Consider the following 15797-nt stretch of genomic DNA (forward strand, 5'->3'; position numbering starts at 1 on the left):
CCCCCTACCTGAAGTATTCTCAAGATAAGTGCTTTTGTGCTGTGAGGTCACCATTCATGGAGATGGGTGAAAATCCTCTTCAGCATCACATCCATCAGCCTCTTTTGAAATGCATGAGGCAAGGCCCTTTTGAAATGCATGAGGCAAGGCCCTTTTGAAATGCATGAGGCAAGGCCCTTTTGAAATGCATGAGGCAAGGCCCTTTTGAAATGCATGAGGCAAGGCCCTTTTGAAATGCATGAGGCAAGGCCCTTTTGAAATGCATGAGGCAAGGCCCTTTTGAAATGCATGAGGCAAGGCCCTTTTGAAATGCATGAGGCAAGGCCCTTTTGAAATGCATGAGGCAAGGCCCTTTTGAAATGCATGAGGCAAGGCCCTTTTGAAATGCATGAGGCAAGGCCCTTTTGAAATGCATGAGGCAAGGCCCATTTGAAATGCATGAGGCAAGGCCCATTTGAAATGCATGAGGCAAGGCCCATTTGAAATGCATGAGGCAAGGCCCATTTGAAATGCATGAGGCAAGGCCCATTTGAAATGCATGAGGCAAGGCCCATTTGAAATGCATGAGGCAAGGCCCATTTGAAATGCATGAGGCAAGGCCCATTTGAAATGCATGAGGCAAGGCCCATTTGAAATGCATGAGGCAAGGCCCATTTGAAATGCATGAGGCAAGGCCCATTTGAAATGCATGAGGCAAGGCCCATTTGAAATGCATGAGGCAAGGCCCATTTGAAATGCATGAGGCAAGGCCCATTTGAAATGCATGAGGCAAGGCCCATTTGAAATGCATGAGGCATTTCCAGGACCAAACCCCATCTTACGCCACGGTCCCCCGGGACCAAACCCCATCTTACATTACGGTCCCACGGGACCAAATCCCATCTTACATTACGTTCCCCCGGGACCAAACCCCATCTTACATTACGGTCCGCCGGGACCAAACCCCATCTTACATTACGGTCCCCCGGGACCAAACCCCATCTTACATTACGGTCCCACGGGACCAAATCCCATCTTACATTACGTTCCCCCGGGACCAAACCCCATCTTACATTACGGTCCGCCGGGACCAAACCCCATCTTACATTACGGTCCCCCGGGACCAAACCCCATCTTACATTACGGTCCCCCAGGACCAAATCCCATCTTACATTACGGTCCCCCAGGACCAGACCCAGCTTACACCACGGTCCCCCAGGACCAGACCCAGCTTACACCACTGCCCTCCCCAGGACCAGACCCAGCTTACACCACTGCCCTCCCCAGGACCAAACCTCAGCTTACACCACTGCCCTCCCCAGGACCAAACCCCGTTTTACACCACGGCGCCCCCAGGACCAGACCCAGCTTACACCACGGCCCCTCCCCAGGACCAGACCCCAGCTTACACCACGGCCCTCCCCAGGACCAGACCCCAGCTTACACCACGGCCCTCCCCAGGACAAGACCCCAGCTTACACCACGGCCCTCCCCAGGACCAAACCCCATCTTACACCACGGCCACCCCCAGGATCAAACCCCCCCCCCCCCCCCCCCAGACAAGGTGAGTGGAGTGTCTCCGTCCCTTTCACTCCTACACTCTGCCAGGACTGTTAATCCTCCAATCTTGGCCGCTGATTTGCCGTGCTTCCTTCAACAGGAAATAGAAATAAACACACACATGGAAATCAAGAGGGGATGAGAGGGATGATGAGAGGGGCCCAGAGGGTTAAACACAATTCCAGGGAGACGCTTTTTGAATTACTGCCAGGAGCGTCAATGACATAAAACCTAGTGTGACACAATAATCCAGACTACAAGGGCGTGTGCGCACACACACAGGTTATTTGGGCTGTACACTGCGTAGCCGATTCCATAACGGAATAAAATGTGGTTGACGGTAATAGGTAGGTCCACCTGTGGACCTACTGCCATCTAGCGACTGTTACTTGGAGAGAACTTTTGGGTGAAAAATGTTGTTGCCTTCTCACCAAGCTGCTTGCCTATTGTCCTGTAGCCCATCCCAGCCTTGTGCAGGTCTACAATTTTATCCCTGATGTCCTTACACAGCTCTCTGGTCTTGGCCATTGTGGAGAGGTTGGAGTCTGTTTGATTGAGTGTGTGTACACCACGGTCCCCCAGGACCAAACCCCATCTTGTCTTTTATACAGGTAACGAGTTCAGACAGGTGCAGTTAATACAGGTAATGAGTGGAGAACAGGAGGGCTTCTTAAAGAAAAACTAACAGGTCTGTGAGAGCTGGAATTCTTACTGGTTGGTAGGTGATTAAATACTTATGTCATGCAATAAAATGCAAATTAATAATTACAATAAAATGCAATTAAGTATTGCCCAGCGACAGCCCCGAAACCTGAAGGATCTGGAGGTCTGTATGGAGGAGTGGGCCAAAATCCCTGCTGCAGTGTGTGCAAACCTGGTCAAGAACTACAGGAAATGTATGATCTCTGTAATTGCAAACAAAGGTTTCTGTACCAAAAAGTTCTGCTTTTCTGATGTATCAAATACTTATGTCATGCAATAAAATGCAAAAGAATTACTTAAAAATCATACAATGTAATTTTCTGGATTTTTGTTTTAGATTCCGTCTCACAGTTGAAGTGTACCTATGATAAAAAATTACAGACCTCTACATGCTTTGTAAGTAGGAAAACCTGCAAAATCGGCAGTGTATCAAATACTTGTTCTCCCCACTGTATATATATATATATATATCTCGGAAATCAGTGTAAAAGTATCCTTCCTGTATTATAGCCTTCTATGAATATATAATCTGGGTCTTCGTGCAAGTTCAGGTATGCCTCGTGGTTGTGCAATGTTTGTAGCGTCACTGATCTCATAAGTGGATTGACTTTCACTGCTGCCTCATTTACCCCCTGTGAGCCTACTCTGTTTTAAGGAGAGGAGAAAGACGAGATTAGTTCATTTCTGTGAAGCACCCAGTGATAATGTAATATTGTTTTTGTTTGACCTTTCATTTATTATCCGTTCACATGGGCAAATGGTGTGAGTAGGCCACAGGTATCCTCGTAGCGTGAATGTATCCTTGGCTTCTAGTATTTATTTACACCCAAAATAAAATCAGTAACATTTTTCTGTTTTTAAAGCTAATTTCCTACAATTATACACATTTATACTATGTCTTATGCCATGTTCTTATGCTATTTGAGTGAGACAAACCTAACGAAATCAGTGGGGCCCCGTGATATTCTCCCTGACTGTCTAGTTTTTATTTGGGTCATTGTTAGTTCTCAAAGATTGTCTTGTTAAAAAAAATATAGCTCCATTATATTTTCTACATACTTCATATCTGGTTTTAGTAGTTGAAGTTTACACTGAGAACTTTTTACCATCATGAACATTTTTATTTAAAACATTTGAATATTTTTTGGGAGTGGCGGCAACACTGCTGCTGAATGAATAAATCAAATGTATTTATATAGCTCTTCTTACATCAGCTGATATATCAAAGTGCTGTACAGAAACCCAGCCTAAAACCCCAAACAGCAAGCAATGCAGGTGTAGAAGCACGGTGGCTAGGAAAAACTCCCTAGAAAGGCCAAAACCTAGGAAGAAACCTAGAGAGGAACCAGGCTATGATGGGTGGCCAGTCCTCTTCTGGCTGTGACGGGTGGAGATTGTAACAGAACATGGCCAAGATGTTCAAACGTTCATATGTTCATGCCGGGTGGAGGAAACATATAGAGGAAACACTGGTTGTCTGTCTTGTCCTACAGGAAAAGTATATTCTCTCTATAGATTAACTACTCTTGTGTGTCTTGTCCTATAGGAAAGTACCTGCTGCCCTATGTGTCCCCCCAGCAGGCATGGCAGTCCCCCTCGGAGACCTCCAACCTGGTGCGGATGTGCTCCACCACCCTGGGGAAGTCCGCCCCCTCACTCACCTCTAGTCTGGTGAGTACTTATGGGTCATGACATCCCATGATTCCTCTTCCTCACTCTGTCCCCCCATGCTTTGATGTTGAGACCAGGATATTGTTAATCAGGTGTTTGTTTGCTGTATTTATCAGAAGATTTTGCCATACAAGCCATTCAGCATTTCAGTACAATGAATACACAGCAACTGAATGTCAATCAGTAAAAATGGCGAACAAAATGTTATTTTACCTTCATCTCAAGGTTATAGTAGTAGTGATTCATATTTTGTCAGAGCCTTAGTATTCAGGCCCTTAACGTTCCACAATCAATGCTCAGTTAAAGATGATTCCAGAAAAAGACTAAATCAAGGTGATTCTGTGAAGTGGTTTTAAAGGAGATCTGTCTGAGGTCTTGATTGTAGCAGAGATGGACTAATCCCTCAGTCTGAAATGACCTCAGTCACCAGTGACTGGTCTCACTTCGACCTTCAGCGTCAACGAACCTTTAAGTCAGATATCACCCATCTTGCCTGTGTCCTTTCAGATAACAAAACGATAGCCAGCCCAGTTTTATTTTTAATGGGAAAGGATGTCATTCCTGTCCCATTTCAAACGAGTGAGAAGTCATTGGAAGTTGAAGCTAAGCCAATTCTGTCCAGATATGAGTCACTCAGTCCAGCCCAGGGGTGTTATCTGTTTGTGTTTTCACCTGGACGAATGAAAATATATACAGCCTCTACATTGCTTTCCAACGAAGGTGCATAAACAAGGGAGAAACCAGAAATTTGAAATACAGTTTTCATTAACTCTTGGGCAGAAAAATACTTACAGTATTTATTAAAACCATGTGTTTCAGAGTACATCTTTCATTAGTGTTTTCCCAAATCATGTCATAAGATTTGCTTTCATCTGAATGTGGAGATTCAGAGAAGGCCCATCTGTGTGGATGTTTCTGTAAACCAAACAATTTATAGCATTACAGACAGCAGTTTGGATCTGAGCAAATATCAAACATGCTGAATGTTTCTCAACACGGGGGGGCGCCAGTGTGCTGTTTGGAGTTTGCCAACAGACACTCATTGTTTGAGGTGCATGCATATCAGAGCCTTGATGAACACATGGGTCTTTGTGAATGAGATTCAATGTGCTTCTTCAATATACAGTGTTATGTGGACACATGAAAAACAAACAAACAAGTATTCTCAATGTATATTAATTGAAAGAGTATTCATATAGTATTTGAGTAAACATCCTGTACACATGCCTGATCTTGGCTTTTTCCAAACACAATCTAATGAATAATCAATGACAACAATTAAGATATTGAGTAAAAGTTCAACAGGACTTTACCCAAAGACATTGAAGAACCCAAAGACACAGAACCCGTAAGAACCCAAAGACCTAGAACCCACTAAAGATCTCATGGCAGTTATCACCCTCGTTGCTGTGAAAAATATGTTCTCAGTCAACTTACCTGGTAAAATAATTGTCAATAAAAATACAAAAGATCACAGTATGGTCAATGTTTGGTCCTCATAGTGTTTCCCAATCCTGGTTTCTGGGGACCCAACAGCTTAATCATCAGTCAATCAGTTGAATCATTTGGGTTAGTGCTGGTTTGGTAACTGTCATAATATCATGTCCCCATCATATCTGTTCCCCATCATATCATGATATCAGATCCCCATTAATATCAGGTCCCCAATGCGTCTGGTCTCCAGAAAGTCTCCATGAGGTCATGCCCCCTCCCCAGAGGTGAGTGTGGAGTGGTGGGTGAAGAGCCTCCCTGGAGACTGTCACGTCTTATTAGATTCTCCTCACACCCTGTAAACAGGAGCCCAGACCCCATGTAGCAAGGGCTGATTGAAATTAATGATTGCTGAGGCCAGGGTCAATGCAGCACAAACAGAATGTCATTACACAGGGCTGAGATAGGAGACGCGTTCTCATCTATTGTTTCTCATGGGTGGCTAATTTTTGTGAGAGTATTTGTGCGTGCGCCGGTTTACGTGGTCATCTTTGTATGTGTGTATGAGTATTTGTGTGCATGTTGAGGGTTGTATATCTGCATGTTAGTAGGTATGTATTTGTATAACTGTGTCAGAGTATCTGTGTGTTGTCTGACTGGTGTGTAGCTTGATGTATCAGTCCACGGCACGACTGATGGTAATGTTTATCCTTATCGGTCTGTTTGCATGCCTCTGTGTCTCCCTAGCCCCCCTGAAGAAATTAAATGCTGCTCGCCACTCCTTACACAGTCTGGGGTGGACGCGTCGAATCGCTGATGCCTGGCCACATCCTAATAGCATCTTTTAGAGTGGATAGTACTGTAGTAAATTCTCAGGTCAACGCCATCTCTAGAGTCATGGTATTATTTTGTCAGGAACCTGGGTGCATAATAAATGCTAGTGATTCATATTTGACCTTGAGAAAATAGTCTCTGTGTACTGTACTGTTATCAGGGACAGTTGTTTTGTTTTTATCTTCGTGTTTGTCAGGGACCATGCACAACTTGTTGCACCTGAGATGGCTTTCTGTGGGACCAGATGATTGTGGATCATTGCTACAGAATTCCAGATCACAATGTCTGAAAAGTAGGACATATTATTAACCAGGTTGCTATTGGTAAATAAAAAGTGTTCTCAATGACTTACTTGGATTGTAAGAGGTATATTAGAATATGCATTCTCAGTCGGCAGGTACACTGAGTTTTGGGGACTTGAATCACAGTTTAAAAACGAATCCATCTCGTATGAAAAGCTGGCTTTGTTCCATCAAATGAAACATTTCACTGCAGCATTGGGCTGTTTAGCCCCAGGGACCATGTTACACGATTTTTATATATGAAAAAAACACTTTAGCCTTCTCATAATCCTCTTCTGTTCTTTTGGGAGATCCTGTCAGGGCTGCCCATGTCAGCTTTATATGTATCCAATCTCTATATAGGCTTTGGCCCATGGATCTCATGCTGAAATATAATATTCTTAGGAGAATACAAATTATCATCAGAATCATTAATTCATTACGGCGGGGTTCTCAAAAGGGTCATTGGAGTTTGAAGCAGGAGTTGGAACCGGTTCAGCGAACAAAACTGGAAACTGAGAAGCCAAAATCAGAACCATGAACGAAAGTAATCTTTACTGTCCGGAACAGAACAGTTATTTTAAAAGCATGGGAACCGGTTAATGTTTTCCGTTCTGGGAATTTTTTCTTCAGCCCTACACAAAACGCAAACAAATTACCTATGCAAAGCCCTCTCTGTCACTCAAACTGTCTGCCTGCCAGAAAATCTTTGCCAGTGTGTGTGCCAGGGTTTCGGTAAGTAACGTGACCGGGAAGATTTCAATTTATCGGGCATTGGAGAATTTTGCCGGACATTCAGAACCGACCTGGCACAGCCAGCACCATCAGTAAATTAGGAATATTTGCCAAATGAGCCACATTTACATGTCCTTAAACCGCCTATAACAAAAACACTTTCTTCTGTTTCGATGTGTAGAATATGTAAAACTTTATGGCGTATTATTTTTGTTTTCTGTTTTCCTAAAACAATACAGTATGTCCACATCACTGTTCAGCTGTCAGAGATGTGAGCACTAAATGCATCATGCATAGACTTATAGGCTTAGGCATCCACTGTATACAGTGGAATGTATCATTCCATGAGACTGACCAGGTAAATCTAGGTGAAAGCTATGATCCCTTATTGATGTTACTTGCTAAATCCATTTCAATCTGTGTAGATGAAGGGGAGGAGACAGGTTAAAGAAGGATTTTTAAACAGTGAAACAATTGAGACATGGATTGTGGATGTGTGCCATTCAGAGGGTGAATGGGCAATATTTGAACGGGGTATGGTAGTAGGTGCCAGGCGCACTGGTTTGAGTGTGTCATAACTGAAACGCTGCTGGGTTTTTGAAGCTCAACAGTTTCCCGTGTGTATCAAGAATGGTCCACCACCCAAAGGACATCTAGCAGCTTTACACAACTGTGGGAAGCATTGGAGACAACATGGGGGCCAGCATCCTTGTGGAGTCCATGCCCTGACAAACTGAGACTGTTCTGAGGGCAAAAAGAGGCACATTCCATGTTCAAAGGCACTTAAATATTGGCTTGCCCATTCACCCTCTGAATGGCATGCAACTCAATATTAGAAAGGTGTTCTTAATGTTTTGTACACTCAGTGTATATACAGTACCAGTTTTCTTTATTTTTACTATTTTCTACATTGTAGAATAATAGTGAAGACATCACAAATATGAAATAACACATATGGAACCATGTAGTAACTAAAAAAGTGTTAAACAAATATATTTTATATTCTTTAAAGTAGCCACCCTTTGCGTTGATTGACAGCTTTGAAAGCTCTTGGCATTCTCTCAACCAGCTTCACCTGGAATGCTTTTCCAACAGTCTTGAAGGAGTTTCCACATGCTGAGCACTTGTTGGCTGCTTTTCCTTCACTCTGCAGTCCAACTCATCCCAAACCATCTCAATTGGGTTGAGGTCGGGTGATTTTGGAGGCCAGGTCATCTGATGCAGCACTCCATCACTATCTTTGGTCAAATAGCCCTTACACAGCCTGGAGGTGTGTTGGGTCATTGTCCTGTTCAAAAACAAATGATAGTCCCATTTAACTTCAGAATTGGTGGTTCCCCTGCAGGACGTCTGAGCTAAAGCGATTAGCATGAGGTTGTAAGTAACAAGAACATTTCTCAGGACATAGACATATCTCTGATATTGGCAGAAAGATTCAATTCTTGTTAATCTAACTGCACTGTCCAATCTACAGTAGCTATTACAGTGAATGAATACCATGCTATTGTTTGAGAAGAGTGCACAGTTTTGAACATAAAGATATTAATTAACAAATTAGGCACATTTGGGCAGTCTTGATACAAAATTTTGAACAGAAATGCAATGGTTCATTGGATCATACTTACAATTTGCACATACACTGTTGCTATCTAGTGGCCAATATCTAAATTGCACCTGGGCTGGAATAATACATTATGGCCTTTCTCTTGCATTTCAGAGAGGACGGTACAAAAAAATACAAAAGTTTTTTTTCTTTGTATTATCTTTTACCAGATCTAATGTTGTATTCTCCTACATTCCTTTCACATTTACACAAACTTCAAAGTGTTTCCTTTCAAATGGTACTAAGAAAATGCAAATCCTTGCTTCAGGGCCTGAGCTACATGCAGTTAGATTTGGGTATGTAATTTTAGGTGAAAATTTAAAGAAAGGGGCCGATCCTTAAGAGGTGAAGCTCTACTCTGCGTCTTATAACGACACGGCGGTTGAAACCAAAAATCTCACATTTGGACTCATCAGACCAAAGGAGAGAATTCCACCGGTCTGCTGTCCATTGTTTGTTTCTTGGGCCAAGCAAATCTCTTATTGTTATTGGTGTCCTTTAGTAGTGGTATCTTTGCAGCAATTTGACCATGAAGGCCTGATTCACGCGGTCTCCTCTGAACAGTTGATGTCTGTTACTTGAACTCTGTAAAGCATTTATTTGGGCTGCAATATCTGAGGCTGCTAACTCTAATGAACTTATCTTCTGCAGAGGTAACTCTTGGTCTTTCTTTCCTGTGTTGGTCCTCCTGAGAGCCAGTTTCATCATAGCGCTTGATGGTTTTTGCGACTGTACTAGAAGAAACTTTCAAAGTTCTTGAGACTTTCCGTATTGACTGACCTTCATGTCTTAAAGTAATGAGGGACTGTCATTTCTCTTTTCTTATTTGAGCTGTTCTTGCCATAATATGGACTTGGTCTTTTACCAAATAGCCCTGTCTTCTGTATACCACCCCTACCTTGTCACAACAACACTGATTGGCTCAAACGCATTAAGAAGGAAAAAAATTCCACAAATTAACTTTTAACAAGGCACGTGTTAATTTAAATCAATTCTAGGTGACTTCCTCATGAAGCTGGTTGAGAGAATGCCAAGAGTTTGGGAAGCGGTCATCAAGGTGTTATTTCATAGTTTTGATGTCTTCGCTATCATTCTACAATGTAGAAAATAGTAAAAATAAAGAAAAACCCTTGAATGAGTCTGTCCAAACATTTGTCTGGTAGTGTGTGTTTATACATATAAACTCAGCAACAAAAAAAAACTTTCCTTTTTCAGACCCTGTCTTTCAAAGATAATTCATAAAAATCCAAATAACTTCACAGATCTTCATTGTAAAGGGTTTAAACACTGTTTCCCATGCTTGTTCAATGAACCATAAATAATTAATAACGACTGTTCCACAGGTGCATGTTTAAGACACTAACAGCTTACAGATGGTAGGCAATTAAGGTCACAGTTATGAAAACTTAGGATACTAAAGAGGCCTTTCTACTGACTCTGAAAAACACCAAAAGAAAGATGCCCAGGGTCCCTGCTCATCTGTGTGAACGTGCCTTAGGCATGCTGCAAGGAGGCAATGGGACTGCAGATGTGGCCAGGACAATAAATTGCAATGTCCGTACTGTGAGACGCCTAAGACAGCGCTATAGGGAGACAGAACGGACAGCTGATCGTCCTCGCAGTGGCAGACCACGTTTAACAACACCTGCATATGATCAGTACATCCGAAAATCACTACTACGGGACATGTACGGGATGGCAATAACAGCCCGAGTTACACCAGGAATGCACATTCCCTCCCTCAGTGCTCAGACTGTCCGCAATAGACTGAGAGAGACTGTACTGAGGGCTTGTAGGCCTCTTGTAAGGCAGGTCCTCACCAGACATCACCGGCAACAACGTCGCCTATGGGCACAAACCCACCGTTGCTGGACCAGACAGGACTGGCAAAAAGTGCTCTTCACTGACGAGTCGCGGTTTTGTCTCACCAGGGGTCAACTTACCAACATTACGACCAGGAATACTAATTTCCCGAAGCGGATCCTCTGTTTGGACCACCACCCAGGACAATGGATCGATCCCAGTAGGCGACCCAAAACAACAGTGCCGCAGACGGAGCGGTCTTTTGGTCAGGCTCCGTAGACGGGCTCACCGCTCCCGAGTATACAACTAGCCAATGTCCAGTCTCTTGACAACAAGGTAGACAAAATTCGAGGAAGGGTTGCCTTCCAGAGAGACATCAGAGATTGTAACATTCTCTGTTTCACGGAAACATGGCTCACTCAGGGTACGTTATCAGATTCGGTACAGCCACCCGGTTTCTTCACGCATCGCGCAGACAGAAACAAACATCTCTCTGGTAAGAAGGGCGGGGGTGTATTCCTTATGATTAACAAGTTGTGGTGTGATCATAACAACATACAGGAACTCAAGTACTTTTGTTCACCTGACCTATAATTCCTTAAAATCAAATGCCGACCGCATTATCTACCAAGAGGTGTCGCTTCGATTAATCACAGCCGTGTATATCCCCCCCCCCCCCCAAGCAGACACCCCTGAAAGAACTTCATTGGACTCTATGTAAACTGGAAACCACACATCCTGAGGCTGCATTTATTGTAGCTGGGGTTTTTAACAAAGCAAAACTGAAAACAAGGCTCCCTCAATTAGCATATTGAATGTGCTACCCGGGCTGGCAGCATTCTGGATCATTCCTTCTCTAACTTCCGCGACGCATACAAAGCCCTCCCTCGCCCTCCTTTTGGCAAATCTGACCACGACTCCATTTTGTTGCGCCCAGCCTATAGACAGAAACTGAAACAGGAAACACCCGTGCTCAGGTCTGTTCAACGCTGGTCCGACCAATCTGATTCCATGCTTCAAGATCACTTCGATCACGTTGACTGGGATATGTTCCGGATAGCCTCAGACAACAACATTGATGTATACGCTGATTCGATGAGCGAGTCTATTAGCAAGTGCATCGGTGATGTTGTACCCACAGTGACTATTAAAACCTTCCCCAACCAGAAACCGTGGATTGATGGCAGCATTCGCACAAAACTGAATGCGTGAATCACTGCTTTTAATCATGGCAAAGGGACCGGAAACATGACCGAATACAAACAGTGTAGCTATTCCCTCCGCAAGGCAATCAAACAAGCTAAGCGTCAGTATAGAGACAAAGTAGAGTCGCAATTCAATGGCTCAGACACGATACGTATGTGGCAGGGTCTACAGTCAATCACTGATTATAAAAAGAAAACCAGCCCCGTCGCGGACACCGACGTCTTGCTCCCAGACAAACTAAACAACTTCTTTGCTTGCTTTGAGGACAGTACAGTGCCACTGTCATGGCCTGCTACCAACACCTGCAGGCTCTCCTTCACCGCAGCCAACGTTAGTAAAACATTTAAACGTGTTAACCCTCGCAAGGCTGCAGGCCCAGACGGCATCCCTAGCCGCGTCCTCAGAGCATGCGCAGACCAGCTGGATGGTGTTTACGGACGTATTCAATCAATCCCTATCCCAGTCTGCTGTTCCCACATGCTTCAAGAGGGCCACCATTGTTCCTGATCCCAAGAAAACTAAGGTAACTGAGCTAAACGACTACCACCCTGTAGCACTCCCTTCCGTCATCATGAAGTGCTTTGAGAGACTAGCCAAGGATCAAAACACCTCCACCCTACCTGACACCCTAGACCAACTCCAATTTGCTTACCGCCCCAATAGGTCCACAGACGATGCAATCACACTGCACACTGCCCTAACCCATCTGGATAAGAGGAATACCTATGTAAGAATGCTGTTCATTGACTACAGCTCAGCATTCAACACCATAGTACCCTCCAAACCCGTCATTAAGCTCGAGACCCTGGGTCTCGACCCCGCCCTGTGGATCTAGTGTCCTGCACTTTCTGCAGGGCCGACCCAAGGTGGTGAGGGTAGGAAAAAGCATCTCCACCCCGCTGATCCTCAACACTGGGGCCCCACAAGGGTGCGTGCTCAGCCCTCTCCTGTACTCCCTGTTCACCCATGACTGCGTGGCCATGCACGCCTCCAACTCAATCATCAAGTTTTCAGACGACACTACTGTGGTAGGCTTGATTACCACCAACAACGAAGAGACAGCCTACAGGGAGGAGGTGAGGGCCCTCGGAGTGTGGTGTCACGAAAATAACCTCACACTCAACGTAAACGAAACAAAGGAGATCGTGGACTTCAGGAAACAGCAGAGGGAGCATCCCCCTATCCACATCGACGGGACAGTAGTGGAGAAGGTGGAAAGCTTTAAGTTCCTCGGCGTACACATCACGGACAAACTGAAATGGTCCACCAACACAGACGGCGTGGTGAAGAAGGCGCATCAGCGCCTCTTCAACCTCAGGAGGCTGAAGAAATTTGGCTTGTCACCAAAAACACTCACAAACCTTTACAGATGCACAATCGAGAGCATCCTGTCGGGCTGTATCACCGCCTGGTACGGCAACTGCTCCGCACACAACCGCAAGGCTCTCTAGAGGGTAGTGAGGTCTGCATAACGCATCACCGGGGCAAATTACCTGCCCTCCAGGACCACCCGATGTCACAGGAAGGCCAAAAATATCATCAAGGACAACAACCACCCAAGCCACGGCCTGTTCACCCCGCTATCATCCAGAAGGCGAGGTCAGTACAGGTGCATCAGAGCTGGGACCGAGAGAAGCTGTTTTTCAGTCTATCTCAAGGTCATCAGTGTTAAACAGCCGTCACTAACATTGAGTGGCTGCTGTCAACATACTGACTCAAATCTCTAGCCACTTTAATAATTAATCTCATATGTATATACTGTACTCTATACCATCTACTGCATCCTGCCTATGCCGTTCGGCCGTTGCTCATCCATATATTTATATGTACATATTCTTATTCATCCCCACTTGTGTATAAAATGTAGTTGTTGTGAAATTGTTAGATTCCTTGTTAGATATTACTGCATGGTCAGAACTAGAAGCACAAGCATTTCGCTACACTCGCCTTAACATCTGCTAAACATGTTGTATGTGACCATTTTAAAATGTGATTTGATTTGGGTGATGGTCGGATTCGCGTTTATCGTTGAATGAATGAGCGTTACACCAAGGCCTGTACTCTGGAGCGGGATTGATTTGGAGGTGGAGGGTCCGTCATTGTCTGGGGCGGTCTGTCACAGCATCATCGCACTGAGCTTGCTGTCATTGCAGGCAATCTCAACGCTGTGCATTACATCATCCTCCCTCATGTGGTGCCCTTCCTGCAGGCTCATCCTGACATGACCCTCCAGCATGACAATGCCACCAGCCATACTGCTCGTTCTGTGCGTGATTTCCTGCAAGACAGGAATGTCAGTGTTCTGTCATGGCCAGGGAAGAGCCCGGATCTCAATCCCATTGAGCACGTCTGGGACCTGTTGGATCGGAGGGTGAGGGCTAGGGCCATTCCCCTCAGAAATGTCCGGGAACTTGCAGGTGCCTTGGAGGAAGAGTGGGGTAACATCTCACAGCAAGAACTGGCAAATCTGGTGCAGTCCATGAGGAGAAGATGCACTGCAGTACTTAATGCAGCAGGTGGCCACACCAGATACTGACTGTTACTTTTGATTTTGACCCCCCCCCCCCCCCCTTCAGGGACACATTATTCCATTTCTGTTAGTCACATGTCTGTGGAACTTGTTCAGTTTGTCAGTTGTTGAATCTTGTTATGTTCATACAAATATGTACACAAGTTAAGTTTGCTGAAAATATACGCAGTTGGCGGTGAAAGGACGTTTATTTTATTGCTGAGTGTTTCTGTGTGGTGTGTATGTATACATACATACATACATACATACAGTTGAAGTTGGATGTTTACATACACCTTAGCCAAATACATTTGAACTCAGATTTTCACAATTCCTGACATTTGATCCTAGTAAAAATTCCCTGACTTACGTCAGTTAGGATCACCTCTTTATTTTAAGAATGTGAAATGTCTATAGGATTGAGGTCAGGGCTTTGTGATGGCCACTCCAATACCTTGACTTTGTTGTCCTTAGGCCATTTTGCCACAACTGACGTTACAAGCATGATTATTATTTTTTTTATTAGAGAAGAATGGATTAACTTTTTCAATGCTAGTGAAGGACACTATAGTAATCACATTTCACATTGGATTTATTAACTATAAAATGGTAATATGGCTTTTTATCTGAATTCTGGTGCCGCTCGGCAAGAAAACAAAGGAACACTAAACTTTTTTTGCGTTCAAACCGGTTGAGAACTTTATTTTGCTGGTCGGAACAGTGCAGAAAGGGCGGAAAAAATGTTTCTGTTAAGAATGAAATGATTGAACAATTATTTCCGTTCCAACCCCTGGTTCAAAGTGCTACAGGAAGTTTTAACATGAGAAGTTCAGCAAGGCGTTTCTTATGAACACTTCCCATCATTCCAAAGTCACTCACTCACTCACTCAGATGGCCTTTGGATATCTTTGGTCACATCGAGACAAGAACTCATTAAACCTTGCTCTTAATTACACCAATTAACGACAGCATTATAGAACAGTGGTCTTGTTTTCTGGGAATGGAAGGCAGCCAACACTCTGACAGTGCTGTACCAATGGTAGCATGTTGGTGTTTGAGACAATAAAACTTGAGCAGTTTGAGATATGCTCTTGGCCTGGCGGATTAGTGTTTGAGGAGGAGGTTGATTTGCCTTTTGCTTCAGTTTGGGAGATTATTGAAATGTGTGATAATGACGCTGTGTTTGTGCTGATAATTAACATGTATTATCCCTACTCAATATTGTTATTGTACAGCAGTGATATTGGAAGGCAACTCCTCAAGCTCTTCTCTGTTTGTATTCAAGCACCTGTTTCCCAGTGGATCCTGGTTGATATTCCTTCAGAGGCAGATTTCCTATCAGGAGCCTGATTTAGCAACCGCTTTGTAAAATGTTCCCTGAGCTTACCGTGAAGTATGGCAGTTAATTAACTCAATAATTGACTCATTATATCTGCAGTGTTTCCTTGGTATTCACTGGTACGGTGGTATTAGCATTCAATAT

The 15797-nt window shown here is 44.1% G+C and overlaps 1 protein-coding gene across 1 annotated transcript in view; it reads left to right on the forward strand.

Moving 5' to 3' along the window:
• Window positions 1–15797, forward strand: part of mast4 (microtubule associated serine/threonine kinase family member 4) — a 182125-nt gene that overhangs the window by 49635 nt on the left and 116693 nt on the right. Inside the window, exon 3 of the mRNA XM_038971316.1 lies at window positions 3788–3912. Coding sequence (XP_038827244.1) covers window positions 3788–3912 — 125 coding nt within the window. The remainder of the gene's footprint in view (window positions 1–3787; window positions 3913–15797) is intronic.

Source organism: Salvelinus namaycush, chromosome 31 (assembly GCF_016432855.1).
Source record: "Salvelinus namaycush isolate Seneca chromosome 31, SaNama_1.0, whole genome shotgun sequence".
Classification (NCBI taxonomy): Eukaryota; Metazoa; Chordata; class Actinopteri; order Salmoniformes; family Salmonidae; genus Salvelinus; species Salvelinus namaycush.